Raw genomic sequence first — 16,466 nt, forward strand, 5'->3', positions numbered from 1 at the left:
CAATTCAATGCCGACAGCATGTTTGCACATCACTGCTCGACCCCACCTGCAATTCTGTGGCCACATTTCAACAGACATCAGACCAACTGCTTTCCTCCCTCAGCAACATTGCACATCAAAACAACCTGTCTTTTCGAACTTATCTCCAGAGCCTTAGCAGACATCAGACCAACGCATTTTTTCTACCCTTCAGTGTCTATGTGGTATCATGTATCAATACCACTCCAAGGGCGTCGCGAAGTTGGTGGCAGAACTGCAAGTTTCCATTAGACGCCAATAGCGGTCGTGCGGGATTCTGTGGACCCAGTGGAGCCTGCACACTGAGACACGCCTCCAGCAACGCTGGACTACCAACCCCAGCACCCTCTGCCACTGCAAGTACACTACTGGCCATTAAAATTGCTACACCACGAAGATGACGTGCTACAGGCGCGAAATTTAACCGACAGGAACAAGATGCTGTGATATGCAAGTGATCAGCTTTTCAGAACATTCACACAAGGTTGGCGCCGGTGGTGACACCTACAACGTGCTGAAATGCGGAAAGTTTCTAACCGATTTCTCATACACAAACAGCAGTTGACCGGCGTTGCCTGGGTAAACGTTGGTGTGATGCCTCGTGTAAGTAGGAGAAATGCGTACCATCACGTTTCCGACTTTAATAAAGGTCGGATTGTGGCCTACGCGATTGCGATTTATCGTATCGCGACATTGCTGCTCACGTTGGTGGAAATCCAATGACTGTTAGCAGAATATGGAATCGGTCGGTTCAGGAGGGTAATACGGAACGCCGTGCTGGATCACAAAGGCCTCGTATCACTAGCAGTCGAGATGACAGGCATCTTATCCGCATGGCTGTAAGGATCGTGCAGCCACGTCTCGATCCCTGAGTCAACAGATGGGGACGTTTGCAAGACAGCAACCATCTTCACGAACAGTTCGACGACGTTTGCAGCACCATGGACTATAAGCTATATAAGCTATAAGCTATATAACAGAAGACAAGTTCTGACAAGTGCAAATATTACCGTGCTCTTAGTTTGACACCTCATGGTTTCAAACTACTGACACGAATTATTTCCATAAGAATAGAAAACTGGTAGAAGCCAATCTCGGGAAGATCTGTTTGGGTTCTAGATAAATGTAAGAACACGTGTGGAAATATTGACACTACAACTTATCTTAGAAAATAGACAGAAGATGGGAATTTATATATTTATAGATTTAGGAAGGGATTTCGACAATGTTAGCAGGAATACACTCTTCGAAATTATGAAAAGAAAAACAGGTATAAAGTAAAAGAAGCGTCAGGTTATCTACAACTTGTATAGATACCAGACTAGTCCGCTGCTCGTGGTCGTGCGGTAGCCTTCTCGCTTCCCGCGCCCGGGTTCCCGAGTTCGATTCCTGGCGTGGTCGGGGATTTTCTCTGCCTCGTGATGACTGGATGTTGTGTGATGTCCTTAGGTTAGTTAGGTTTAAGGTCCCGAGTTCGAGTCTCGGTCGGAAGGATACTGGCAGAAGTAAAGCTGTGAGTACCGGGCGTGAGTCGTGCTTCGGTAGCTCAGTTGGTAGAGCACTTGCCCGCGAAAGGCAAAGGTCCCGAGTTCGAGTCTCGGTCGGTCACACAGTTTTAATATGCCAGGAAGTTTCATATCAGCGCACCCTCCGCTGCAGAGTGAAAATCTCATTCTGGAAACATCCCCCAGGCTGTGGCTAAGCCATGTCTCCACAGTATCCTTTCTTTCAGGAGTGCTAGTTCTGCATGTTTCGCAGAAGAGCTTCTGTAAAGTTTGGAAGGTAGGAGACGGATACTGGCAGAAGTAAAGCTGTGAGTACCGGGCGTGAGTCGTGCTTCGGTAGCTCAGTTGGTAGAGCACTTGCCCGCGAAAGGCAAAGGTCCCGAGTTCGAGTCTCGGTCGGGCACACAGTTTTAATCTGCCAGGAAGTTTCATATCAGCGCACACTCCGCTGCAGAGTGAAAATCTCATTCTGGAATAGTACAACAAGTTGACAGTATCACAAACAGAGTTTTTACAGGTTTCTAACATTGTAAAATACTGTATATTTGGTGCTTCTTTTGTTATTCAGTTGTTTGTAAATGAAAAGTTCTGAGTGCAATTAAAGGAATCGACGATACATGTTCCTACCAGTGAATGGACGTAATATTAACGAACATTTTTCCGTGAAGTTGTTGAAAATCAAATTGCAAAGCTCAAAAGGCGTCATTACCTATGTGGGTTCCAGCTAATGGCTTAACAATTAATCAAGCGATCCAAATTGGCTTCGAATTGTTACGAAAAATGAGCGATCCAAATTAAGTTCGAAATCTTATGCAAATGGGCTGCTACGTTTCAAATTTAAGGTTCCGTTTTTCAGGCTGAGATACGGAACCCTAAACAGTGACAGAATGCAAAAGCCCTTCTTTAATATTCGTTTCGAAGAACTGAACTATATTACGTAATTTTATGTAATTTCTACCTATAGATATTGTTTACATATTGTTAGTATCCCTAACAAAAGGTTCAAGAAGTGGAATCTAAGAATGTTCATTCATGGATTGGATCTAGCAGTAACTAATTCATGGTCAGAGTATAAGAAGGAGGCAATAGAAAGTAAAACACGTCACCGTGTCCTACATATAGGACGATTCAGATCCAGCTTCCGGATTATCCAAATTAGGAAATTTTGTATTCAACGTTATCAAAAAAATCTGGTTAATATGTATGCCAAATTTCAAATTTTTATTTTGGAAATTGAAAATGTGTGACTGAAAGGGTTAATATTCGTTTCGAAGAACAGGAACTATTCCGAGCAAGTTAGCAATCAATAAATTACGGTCGGAGTCAAGTCTTCTCCTGGAAATGTTTCGCAGTTAACATACTCATAACGCCCGCCACCAGAGTCTCACGATCGATTTACAATCGCACGTTCGATATGTATCGTTTGGGCCCCGTGACTTCGATAGGCAATCATTCTTGGAAATTACCAAAATCTCTGTCTTATTTCACAATCTGCCTTAAACTTTCCAGTATGTCCAAGTCTCTTGCAGGTATACAACCTTGTTTTACTAGTCTTAAACCAAGTGTTACCAATGATCAAATTGGGTCTGCATAAAATTCTTCCAGGGGGCTTCCCTTTTGATTCATTTACCCGAGTGCATGCTCTCCCATTTATCGTTCACTTTCCTTTCCTACGACCGAAAACCAGTCCCTCATCATAATTAAATTTTATCGCCGTTAACGATCTGAATAATCTCTTTCATCCTATCGCATATTCTTTCAAACTCTTTATCATGTGTGGAAGCATAACAACTCAGCTAATGGGTGTTGGCTTTGCGTCTATCCTGGCTAGGATGAAGCATTCACTGTGTTGTCATAATAGCTTACCTGTCTTCTTATTTTCTTGTTCATTTTAAATCTAATCGTGCATTACCCTTACCTTATTTTATGATGTTAATCCTCGAAAAGAAATACGTGTAGCTAATCATTTGGTAGCTCATGTGGCTGTCTGGGCTTAATACGAGTGTCGTCCACAAAGTAAGTTCCGTTTCTATTTCTCTCCGCGGCAGCGCTACGATCGCAGTTCCGAGCATGCGCGGCAGTTACTCTGACTCAAGGAGAGGACATGTACGCCATTTTCAGATCGCTGCTGCCGACGTGTGCTCTGTAGTGCTTCTTTATGTTGTCAGCCGTAATTGTAAATGCCGCTGCGTGTGAAATCAGATCTGTGATTAGTTTTATAATGCAAAGAAAGTTAAACCAAAGGAAATTCATCGGCAAATCTGCGAGGTTTACGGACAAAATGCTATGAGTGATTCAGTGGTTGTAAGATGGGTCAGACTGTTCAATGAAGGACGTGACCAAGTGCACGGTGAAGAACGAAGTAGACGCCTGTCTGTGGTTATTGATGAAATGGTTCACACAACTGAAGAGCAGCCTTAAGTTTACACTTAGTGCCCTTGCTATGGAAATCTCACGATCATTAATTCATTAAATTGTTACTGAAAAACCACATGGTTGAATACACAGGAGGCAAACTTCTATGGAGGAGGCAAACAAAAACTTGTGCCACGTCATGACAAGTGCCTACAAAATTTCAGAAGCTATATAGAAAAGTAGTTTAACAGTTGTAGATTTTTGTACACGTTCTTTATAGAACCAAACGGAACTTACTTTGCGGACAACCCTCTTATTAAAGTTCAAATGCAAATCAAAAATATCATTTCAACTTCACACAAGTTATCATGGCAATATGCGCAACACCGGTAAAACAAGAATTTTTCTCTGTACAGGGTATTACAAAGAGGTACGGCCATATTCTCAGTAAACATTCCTCACACATAAAGAAAGAAAATATGTTATGTGGACAGGTGTCCCGCAACGCTTACTTTCCATGTTAGACCTCATTTTATTACTTATCTTCAAATTACATTAATCATGGAATGGAAACACACAGCAACAGAACGTTCCAGCATGACTTCAAACACTTTGTTACAGGAAATGTTCAAAATGTCCTCCGTTAGCGAGGATACATGCATCCACCCTCCATCCCTGGAGAATGGCGTATTGTATCACAGCCGTCCACAATACGAGCACGAAGAGTCTCTACATTTGGTACCGGGGTTGTGTAGACAAAAGCTTTCAAATGCCCCCATAAATGAAAGTCAAGAGGGTTGAGGTCAGGAGAGCGTGGAGGCCATGGAATTGGTCCGCCTATACCAATCTGTCGGTCACCGAATCTGTTGTTGAGAAGCATACAAACACTTCGACTGAAATGTGCAGGAGCTCCACCGTGCATGAACCTTGTGTTGTGTCGTACTTGTAAAGGCACATGTTCTAGCAGCACAGGTAGAGTATAAGGTATGAAATCATGATAACGTGCTTCATTCAGTGTAGGTGGAAGAACATGGGGCCCAATCAAGACATCACCAAAAATGCCTGCCCAAACGTTCACAGAATATCTGTGTTGATAACATGATTGCACAATTGCGTGCGGATTCTCGTCAGCCCACACATGTTGACTGTGAAAATGTACAATTTGCTCACGTTGGAATGAAGCCTCATCCGTAAAGAGAACATTTGCACTGAAATGTGTATTGACACATTGTTGGATAAACCATTCGCAGAAGTGTACCCGTGGAGGTCAATCAGCTGCTGATAGTGCCTGCACATGCTGTACATGGTAAGGAAAAAACTGGTTCTCCCGTAGCACTCTCCATACAGTGACGTGGTCAGCGTTACCTTGTACAGCAGCAACTTCTCTGACGCTGACATTAGGGTTATCGTCAACTGCACGAAGAATTGCCTCGTCCATTGCAGGTATCCTCGTCGTTCTAGGTCTTCCTCAGTCGCGAGTCATAGGCTGGAATGTTCCGTCCTCCCTAAGACGCCGATCAATTGCTTCGAACGTCTTCCTGTCGGGACACCTTCGTTCTGGAAATCTGTCTCGATACAAACGTCCGCGCCACGGCTATTGCCCCGTGCTAATCCGTACATCAACTCCGCATTTGTAAACATTGCACTGACTGCAAAACCACGTTCCTAATGAACACTAACCTGTTGATGCTACGTACTGATGTGCTTGATGCTAGTACTATAGAGCAATGAGTCGCATGTCAACACAAGCACCGAAGTCAGCATTACCTTCCTTCAATTGGGCCAACTGGTGAAGTGTTTCCTGAAAGTTTGGTCGTACCTTTTTGTAACACCCTGTATATATTTTTGTACTTGTGTGGTGTTTCTTCATCATATCCATATGCAAGCAAAACCACATTACGTGTGAATCGCTGTGTCACGTCTTCCACCTCGTCTGTGCGCAGGAGACCGCACACTGTTCTTCCACCCGATGTCGAGCTTCCGCGAGTTCGCGGTGCTGTCGTCCATCCTGCGCAACGAGACGGCGGCCAAGAGCAGCGACGACGAGTTCCACCTGCTGGAGGAGCCGCGCGGCCTCAAGGACGCGCACGCCTCCGCCTCGGCCATGGACCGCCGCGGTGTCATGTTCTACAACCTGGTCACCAGGGACGCCGTAAGTCACCGGCAACAGCAGCCTATTGTGCGCCCCCACTAGTGTTACACTGGAAGTTACGTGGAGCAGTTATCAGGATTTAATTATCATTTGGAAAATCTCAGGCTCCGACCATAAAACTTGCTGATGGTGTTTGCCTTCTCTACATACCGGGTGGTTACAATTCAAGTGCAGCTACTCACAGAGGTTCAGTGTGGGGTGTGAGTATCATACGGCAGCGAAACTTCGTAGATATTCTAATACGTTAATGTGCAACCAGTTTACGCTGGAAAAAATTAGTTCTAATTTTGGACACCGTGTGCAGATCTGGCGTTGTGACAACAAGAAAGATATACGGAAATGTTTCCAGATGTAATTGATTAGGAATGGGGAGAGGGCATAAGAGGTCAAACAAGTGAGAAAGGCATAATGCCGATTTTATTACTAACCGCCACTTACACAGTGTGCCCAATACGAGCATCAGAGACATCCACAAGACACTGCATCCATAACAAGGCATGATCAACAGTTGCTCGCTGCAGTTATCGTGGAATCTGAACAACGATTTCCTGTATACTGGCTTTCAATCAGGTTGAGACCAAACGTGTCCCTCGTAAACGCCTTCTTTTAGATATTCCCTGATCCCAAAGTCCCGTAGATTCAGATCATGATCTAGCAGGCCATACATCTGGAAAACCTCGAGAGGTAACAAGTTCGTGGAAGGTTGCCTTAAGCAGACACTTCACTGGGCGAGCGACGTGAGGTGTTGCCCATTGTGGCTGGAAACAGTGGCCTACACAGAGCTACGCTCTTCAGAAGACGGAATCACATGGTGTACAAGGAGGTCTCGATGACTCGCAGATGTCGTTGTACACCTGACAGGCGCTCTGGGTGTATTCTCTTCACAGAAGAAGGGGCCGAGAATAAAGGTGCTTGTGAATCCACATCAAAGAGTCACATACAGCGAGTGCATTGGCTGTTCGTGTACGACCTGTGATTTAACGGTACACCAAATTTGGCTGTTCCATGTATTCACTGTGCCCTGTGGAGTGTAATGTGTCTCATCGCTCCAAAGAATATTGCCTGACCACATGCGATCAACTTTGCCAGGAATGGGACAGCAAGTTCAGGACGTTGCTTCAGATTACGAGGTTTCAGTTATTGCACCGTTTGGATCTTATATGGGTGCCAGTGTAAAATAACCTTCAAAACTTTCCATACCATTGACCATGGGATGGAGAACTCTCATGATGCTGTACGGGCACTGTGACAACCCGAGGCCCATGCTGCATTGTTAATTACAGCACAGGAACTTTCTCTTCCAGGTGCTACCTCAAGGTCACCCCTGTTTTCGAAGTTAATTACTACTTTCTTTAAACCATTGAACGACATCGGGATTCTCGGGTTTTCCGTCAGCGATACTCTCTCAATACACTGCCGACGTTTACATAAACTGTTTTCAGTAACAGTGCACAGTCTGACTGCTCGACAGCCATACTGTTCACTCACGTGACGTCTTATCAAATGACAGCACGGATGTCGTGCTGCCATACAGACGGTGTTCACCGCCAGATTTGCACCTGATGTTCGAAATTGGAACTAATTTCTTTCTAGTGTAAATTAGTTCTACATTACTGCATTAGCATATTTACCAAGTTTCCCTACCATATGATAATTACAGACCTCAGTTAGCCCCAGACAGTTTTCATGAATGCCAGATATTATTCTGCCATTACAGTTTCATCTCTTTTTCACTGCTCAAAATAATGTGTTTACCAACAATACTGTCCAGAACTGCTTTGCATTTGAAAGACCAGTGGAAGAAAGCAACAATATCCTGAAGTGTGGAGAAACAAATCCATAAGGGTTTTATACAAGAACAGCTCTGCTGCAAAACTAAATTCAAACAATCTGCAACACAGTGAGTAAAAAAAAGCTGCCAGAAAAAAGCACGAACACGTGTTTGGGCCAGGAGTTTGTTCTTCATACCATAATTTTGGAACATGGCCCTCAGCACAGTGAATAATGCAGCACTCGTTCTCGATTGGCAAACATCACGAAAAGGCATCAAATGAGAGTCTACCTAAATCTGAATGTATGTATTCACAAATCTCATCGTTTATGCATTCAATTAGTGTGTCCTGTATAGCTTTTCAAATCCCCAGAAGTAGCCCATTTTCTTCTAGCCTGCTTTCAAGTCTTCTTTTCTGTTCAGCACAAGTTTAAAAGTGGCTCTGAAATTTCCAGGATTCAGGGAATCTTCTCTCTCATCATGACCTGTGAAAGCTACCTCCTACTTACACAAAAGATTTATGGCGACAGTTAGAATTTTCACGATGTCTCTGTTAGCTTTCACTTCTCTGCCGTGTCTAATTTTCAACAGTGGTGTTCATTACGCAGTTCTGAAATAGTATACCCTTGTTTGGATAGTTCTTTATATGAAATAAAGCAACTTATATGACCTTTAGAAGAAGTATACCATGCTAAACACGTAAACAAAAAAAAAAAAAAGGTTCAAATGGCTCTGAGCACTATGGGACTCAACTGCTGTGGTCATCAGTCCCCTAGAACTTAGAACTACTTAAACCTAACTAACCTAAGGACATCACACACATCCATGCCCGAGGCAGGATTCGAACCTGCGACCGTAGCAGTCGCACAACCCAGATTCTTCATATCGTGGGGACCCTCAGCAGCCATGTAGTTTTTCTTGTGCTTAAAAACAAACACAGAGAGCAGATTGAGTCCCCTTTTGTAGAGCTAGCACATAACCACTTATGCTGCTCATACCACAAACTTTGGAATGCACGTGTTATGCGCTTATACACTCCTGGAAATGGCAAAAAGAACACATTGTCACCGGTGTGTCAGACCCACCATACTTGCTCCGGACACTGCGATAGGGCTGTACAAGCAATGATCACACGCACGGCACAGCGGACACACCAGGAACCGCGGTGTTGGCCATCGAATGGCGCTAGCTGCGCAGCATTTGTGCACCGCCGCCGTCAGTGTCAGCCAGTTTGCCGTGGCATACGGAGCTCCATCGCAGTCTTTAACACTGGTAGCATGCTGCGACAGCATGGACGTGAACCGTATGTGCAGTTGACGGACTTTGAGCGAGGGTGTATAGTGGGCATGCGGGAGGCCGGGTGGACGTGCCGCCGAATTGCTCAACACGTGGGGCGTGAGGTCTCCACAGTAGATCGATGTTGTCGCCAGTGGTCGGCGGAAGGTGCACGTGCCCGTCGACCTGGGACCGGACCGCAGCGACGCACGGATGCACGCCAAGACCGTAGGATCCTACGCAGTGCAGTAGGGGACCGCACCGCCACTTCCCAGCAAATTAGGGACACTGTTGCTCCTGGGGTATCGGCGAGGACCATTCGCAACCGTCTCCATGAAGCTGGGCTACGGTCCCGCACACCGTTAGGCCGTCTTCCGCTCACGCCCCAACATCGTGCAGCCCGCCTCCAGTGGTGTCGCGACAGGCGTGAACGGAGGGACGAATGGAGATGTGTCGTCTTCAGCGATGAGAGTCGCTTCTGCCTTGGTGCCAATGATGGTCGTATGCGTGTTTGGCGCCGTGCAGGTGAGCGCCACAATCAGGACTGCATACGACCGAGGCACACAGGGCCAACACCCGGCATCATGGTGTGGGGAGCGATCTCCTACACTGGCTGGACACCTCTGGTGATCGTCGAGGGGACACTGAGTAGCGCACGGTACATCCAAACCGTCATCGAACCCATCGTTCTACCATTCCTAGACCGGCAAGGGAACTTGCTGTTCCAACAGGACAATGTACGTCCGCATGTATCCCGTGCCACCCAACGTGCTCTAGAAGGTGTAAGTCAACTACCCTGGCCAGCAAGATCTCCGGATCTGTCCCCCATTGAGCATGTTTGGGACTGGATGAAGCGTCGTCTCACGCGGTCTGCACGTCCAGCACGAACGCTGGTCCAACTGAGGTGCCACGTGGAAATGGCACGGCAAGCCGTTCCACAGGACTACATCCAGCATCTCTACGATCGTCTCCATGGGAGAATAGCAGCGTGCATTGCTGCGAAAGGTGAATATACACTGTACTAGTGCCGACATTGTGCATGCTCTGTTGCCTGTGTTTATGTGCCTGTGGTTCTGTCAGTGTCATCATGTGATGTATCTGACCCTAGGAATGTGTCAATAAAGTTTCCCTTCCTGGGACAATGAATTCACGGTGTTCTTATTTCAATTTCCAGGATTGTATTTCTGAAGAAGGTGTAGCTCCAATGTTGGAAATCATTTCTTCAAAATTTAATGTTGTTTAGTTTCACACCTCTTCAGAAATGAAGTTCCTGCACAGAAATAATGATGTTCTCAATAAAAAGTGTTACATCTGTACCGGTACAAGGCTGTGTTCAACCATATTCACTACACATGGGACACTTATTGTAAGAGAAACCTAGAGAGGTGGCACACAGCAACTGGTCTCCCTCGTCACCGAAGCATGGCAACAACAACCTGTAATCACTTCTCCCATTCCTAGTAGTGGCATCATGGTTCCACAGCAACTGAACATTTGCAGGAGGCCTGGCATATGACTGGCCTCTTCACCATAAGCTTTGTACCTCTCTGCCTTAGGTTATGGTTAAGCTTAGGCAATTTGACTTGCTCTCTTGTGCTGGCAGTTTAGACAAACATAAGCTAACATCTTTTGCACTCACTGACGAAGGTGCTTAAAGGTTTATTGTAAAAATAACTATTGCTGCTGCTGCTGCTGCTACTATTACTACTACTTCTACTGCAGAAAAACTGAGGAGTCCCAGTCATCCTTGCCTCCTTTGATCAGTAGCCACTACCTTGTTTGGAAGTGCACCTTTGTAGTCCCCAATTATGTTACATGCTGTTAAAGGCTTTTGAAAATCTAGAATTCCTAACATCAGGAACTTCCGGGATTCAGGTGCAAACTTTGACGAAAACTTCTGCAGGGATGACAAGCTTGTCTATCACAGCACGACTGGAACTTCATAAAAGCTGCAACTCCTACCCCATACTCATTGGGTATGCCTCTTTGTGGAGTAGCATTCTCCCCAGGATGCAACTTCCAGGTTTCCAGTCCAGATACTGATACCCACAGTATCACACATCAACAACAGGGAGTCAAAATATAGAGGCAAAATAGTTATTTTAAACACTCTCCTCATAAGACAGAGCTAATAACTGCCAATGAAGAAAAAGCGAAGTAAAAAACAAGCCTTAGAGTCTAAGTCTACAAAATGCATCTTGAGCTACTACAGGAAGTCTGTAGTAAGTGAAAAATATAAAGCTACAACCAGATCTCAAATAACTAAGATGAGTAGTCCAAGCTCCAAAATTCCTTCAAACCTAAGGCAGCCAACTTCATCCAATGATAATGGTAGATTAGAAGAAGCTGACAAATGCTTCAACTGCTTTGAAGATGAGTCGCAGTGTGTGCCTCAAATGGACTCTCAATTCTTACGAGGATGAGGGTGACATTATCCATGTATGTACTTTAGACAAGACACAAAATATTATAGTTTCTATGTGATTTAGAACTAATTTTTGCATGTGAAAACTTTTTTTCATTTACAAATAATTCTAGTGTGTGAACTATTATTCCCCATTTTGCCCCTCTCATGAGGCAAATTGCCATTTCTGAAATTTTGCAATAAAAAAAGATGTCCGGTAATTAAATACTGACATGGTGTAATTTTTATGAAGTTAATATTATAACAAAGAGGTTTTAACCAAATTAAAGTCTTATTATAATTTTCCTGTACCTCAGAATCACCGTTGAAAATTAGGCACCCAATTCTGCCACAGGTTCCCCCAACTAAATGTCAGATTTCAGCACGAATAATATTCCCAATGTTCTGCCTCTTTTTTTGTTTTGGTTTTGGGGCGCAAAACTGCTATGGTCATTAACGCCCGGTCTGTGACTTGGGAAACGGTAAAAAACGAAAATGGAAAGCAGCAGCAATGGGAACGTAACTCAAAAAATTGGAGAAACTAAAAGCAGAAGGAAAGCTTAAAAATCCACTACAGACAGGGGTTGGTTGGCCTCAAAAAGAGCTTCAAATGACTGATGTCATCTCACTGACACTGATAAACTCGAGAACGCGATCGGCCGAGCGCGTGTCATTTGCTAAAATGGACGATATATCAGGCGACAGCTGTAGACGGGCGCGTAACGGAGTAAAATAGGGGCACTCAATTAAAAGGTGTCTTACCGTCCACAGCTGAGAGCAGTGGGGACAGAGTGGGGGAGGATCGCCGCTTAAAAGATGTCGATGGCTAAAAAAGACAGTGCCCTATCCGGAGTCTAGTTAAAATTACCCCCTCCCGACGACGCGTTCGGGAGGAAGAGGTCCAAGCACAGGGAAGAGCTTTCACGTCCCGCAATTTATTATTGGGAAGTATCGACCAATGTGCGTGCCATAAAAGAACAACACGACGACATAAAACGCTCCGTAGATCGGTGAAGAGAATCGATCGAATAGCTGGCCGAAGAAGAGAGACGGCAGCCTTGGCCGCTATATCGGCTGGCTCATTTCCACAGATACCAACATGTCCTGGGAGCCAGAGGAACGCCACCGAGACGCCCCCCCCCCCCCCCCAAAATGGAGCAAGCGCAGGCAGTCCTGAATCCGGTGGACCAGAGGGTGGACAGGGTAGAGAGCTTGGAGACTGAGGAGAGAGCTGAGAATATCTGAACAGATAACATACTGTATCCGCTGATGGCGGCGGATGTATTGGACAGCCTGGAGAACAGCGTAAAGCTCCGCAGTTTAAACCGAACACTGGTCAGGAAGCCGAAATAGATTTGGGGTGTCGCCAACAATATAGGCACTCCCTACACCTAACAATGTTTTCGAGCCATCAGTGTATATAAATGTGGCTTCCTTCATTTGTGCACATAGAGCAGCAAATGCCCGACGATAAACAAGTGAAGGGGTACCATACTTGGGAAATTGACAAAGGTCACGGAGCAGGCAGATCGGGGACGGAGCCAAGGCGGTGCTGTACCCCAAGTTGTCAAGAAGGTTTTAGGAAAGCGGAAGGAAAGAGAATGGAGCATTTGACAGAAGCGGACTCCCGGTGGTAGTAGGGAGGAAGGGCGGCTGCATACCCTACATCCAAGGAGGCGTAGAAAAAAACGTCATGGGCCGGATTAGCAGGCATGGAAGACAGATGGCTAGCATAACGACTCAGAAGGACAGCTCGCCGATTGGACAGCAGAGGTTCAGCAGTCTCAGCATAAAGGCTTTCCACAGGGCTGGTGTAAAAAGCTGCAGACACTAAACGTAATCCACGGTGGTGGATAGAGTCGAGACGCCGAAGAATAGACGGCCGAGCAGAGGAGTAAACTGTACTTCCATAGTCCAATTTCGAGCGCACTAAGGCGCGATAGAGGCGGAGAAGGACCACTCGGTGTCCATTCAGGACACGAAGGGTGTTAAGGGATCGCAGACAGGGAGCCAAAAGATAGGAAACGTGGGAGGACCAGCACAGTTTTCTGTCAAACATACGACCCAAGAATTTAGCGACGTCCGAAAACGGAAGGTTGACAGGTCCCAGATGTAGGGAGGGTGGAAGAAACTCCTTACGTCGCCAGAAAGTAACACAAACGGTCATACTGGGAGAAAAACGGATGGCGGTTTCGAGGCTCCAAGAGTGGAGGCGATCGAGACATCCTTGAAGACGTCGTTCAAGAAGGCTGGGTCCACAAAGAGGGAGCCCGAGACATCAGGAAGGAGACAATCCATAATCGGATTTATGGCAACGGCAAACAGTGCAACACTCAGCACGGAACCCTGGGGTACCCCGTTTTCTTGGGAGAAAGTACGGGAGAGAGTGGTGTTCACCTGCACTCTAAATGTGAGCTCTGCCATAAAGTCGAGAAGAAAAAGGGGCAGCCGACCTCGAAAGCCCCAAGAGAATAGTGTGTAGAGGATACCTGTCCTCCAACAGGTATTGTATGCTCTCTCCAGATCAAAAAATATTGCTACTGTTTGGCGTTTCCGGAGAAAATTGTTCATGATATAAGTGGAGAGACCAACAAGAAGGTCAACTGCAGAACGATGCTTTCGAAAACCGCATTGGACAGGTGTTAAAAAGACTGCGGGACTCCAGCCACCAAGCTAAACGGCAATTCACCATACGCTCCAAAACCTTACATACACTACTCGTGAGAGAAATTGGGCGATAGCTAGAGGGGAGATGTTTGTCCTTTCCAGGTTTCGGAACAGGAACGACGATAGCTTCCCGCCATCGTCTGGGAAAAGTACTGTCTATCCAAATTCGATTATAAAGGCAAAGGAGGTAACGCAGACTATGGTATGATAAATGCAGCAACATTTGGATGTGGATACCATCCGGTCCTGGGGCGGAAGAGCGAGAAGAAGAGAGTGCATGTTGGAGTTCCCGCATGGGGAAAACAGTATTATAGCTTTCGCGATTTTGAGAGGAGAAAGCAAGAGGTTGCACTTCCCCCGCACGTTTCTTCGGGAGAAACTCTGGCGGGTAATTTGAAGAGCTCGAAATCTCAGCAAAGTGTTGACCCAATGAGATAGAAATTGCGACGGAGTCCACTAATGTATCATGCGCGACAGTGAGCCCAGAGGCCGGGGAGAAACTAGGCGTGCCTGATAACTGTCGAATCCGACTCCAAACTTCCGAGGAGGGAGTGAAGGGGTTAAATGAGCTAGTAAAGAATTTCCAGCTTGCCTTCTTGCTATTGCGGATGACGCGACGGCATCGCGCACGGAACTGCTTATAGCGGATACAGTTGGCCAAAGTAGGATGGTGGCGGAAAACGCGAAGGGCACGTCGCCGCTCACGTATTGCGTCACGGCATGACTCGTTCCACCAAGGGACTGGGGGGGAGGGGGGGGGGGGAGGGAGGGTGGCACTTCGGAGGTGCGTGGTATTGAACGTTCCGCAGCTGTAAGAATAATGTCAGTAATATGTGTGACCTCATCGTCGACGCTAGAAAGTGACGGTCATCGAATGTCGCTAGAGACGAAAAAAGTGTCCAATCGGCTTGGGCAAACTTCCAGCGTCGCGGGCGCATATATGGCAGTTGAGGCTGCAGTCTAAGGACACACGGAAAGTGGTCACTCGAGTTTGTATCATCAAGGGCGAACCATTCGAAGCGCCGAGCTAGCGGAACAGTACCGACCGAAAGGTCCAAATGAGAGAAAGTTGTCGTGGAGGCAGACAAAAATGTAGGGTCCCCAGTGTTGAGGCAAACAAGATCCGCTTGGTGGAAGACGTCTAGTAACAGTGAGCCATGCGGACAAGGATGTGGAGATCCCCAAAGCGGGTGGTGGGCATTGAAGTCCCCAACCAGCAAATAGGGGGGTGGAAGCTGACCAAGAAGGTGAAGGAGATCAGCTCGTGGTATTGGTGTGGATGATGGAATGTATACAGTACAAAGAGAAAAGGTATATCCAGAAAGGGAAAGATGGACAGCGACAGCTTGGGAGGAAGTGTTTAAGGGGATTGGGTGATAATGGAGAGTATCATGGAGAAGAATCATGAGTCCTCCATGTGCTGGAGTGCCTTCAACAGAGGGGAGATCAAATCGGACCGACTGAAAATGGGGGAGAACAAAGCAGTTGTGAGGACGCAGCGTTGTTTCCTGAAGACAGAAGATGACTGGTGAGTAGGATCGTAAGAGGATCGACAATTCATCCCGATTGGCTCGAATGCCGTGGATATTCCAGTGGATAATGGACATAGGGTGAACAGAAAATGGAGGAATGTGACCAAGGTTGCCATCAACTCAACGACTGCTCAGAGCTTGCGATCGACAGCATGGAATGGCATTCAGCCGAAGGCAGAAGATCCTGATCCATAGGTTGTTCGGGAGCAGCTCCTGCCACCAGCGATCGGCCGGTTGATCGGCCGCCAGCAGTGTGCCTCGGCGACACAGAAGATGGCCGAGGGCGGTTACCGCCAGGTGGTGCTGTCGATGAGACACGCCTTGGCGGAGAAGGAGATGAACTGGGTTTCTTATTAGCCTTCTTGGAAACATGATGTTTAGATGAAGGAGGAACCGATGGTTGTGAAGATGGGGTACGTAAAAAATCTTCACGAGTATGCTCTTTTTTCGAAGTCTTGGTGTCTGACTTGTGGGCTCGAGATTTAGCAGAACCCAATCAAGGATGAGCCATAGAGTGGGCAGGCGAAAGTGGGGAGGTTGAACGGGCGATCTTTGTGCTGGCAGATCTGACAACTGTGGCACTAAAGGTGAGATCACAAGTCTGCATGGCCGCCTCCTTTGTTGGCCGAGGAGAGGCAAGGACAGGGCTGTATTTTCCTGTCTGAGGCATGGTGGGCTGTCGACTGGCGAATAATTTTCGAGCAGCAAAGGTCGACACCTTTTCTTTCACTCTGATTTCCTGAATGAGCTTCTCATCTTTAAAAATGGGGCAATCTCGAGACGAAGC

At 46.4% G+C, this 16,466-nt stretch overlaps 1 protein-coding gene across 1 annotated transcript in view; it reads left to right on the forward strand.

Annotated features, from left to right (window-relative positions):
* The window catches only part of LOC126335515 (protein yellow-like), a 127,138-nt gene that overhangs the window by 106,797 nt on the left and 3,875 nt on the right, over window positions 1-16,466 (forward strand). Inside the window, exon 5 of the mRNA XM_049998873.1 lies at window positions 5,822-6,030. Within this exon, the coding sequence (XP_049854830.1) occupies window positions 5,822-6,030 (209 nt within the window). The remainder of the gene's footprint in view (window positions 1-5,821; window positions 6,031-16,466) is intronic.

This window comes from Schistocerca gregaria, chromosome 2 (assembly GCF_023897955.1).
Source record: "Schistocerca gregaria isolate iqSchGreg1 chromosome 2, iqSchGreg1.2, whole genome shotgun sequence".
Taxonomy (NCBI): Eukaryota; Metazoa; Arthropoda; class Insecta; order Orthoptera; family Acrididae; genus Schistocerca; species Schistocerca gregaria.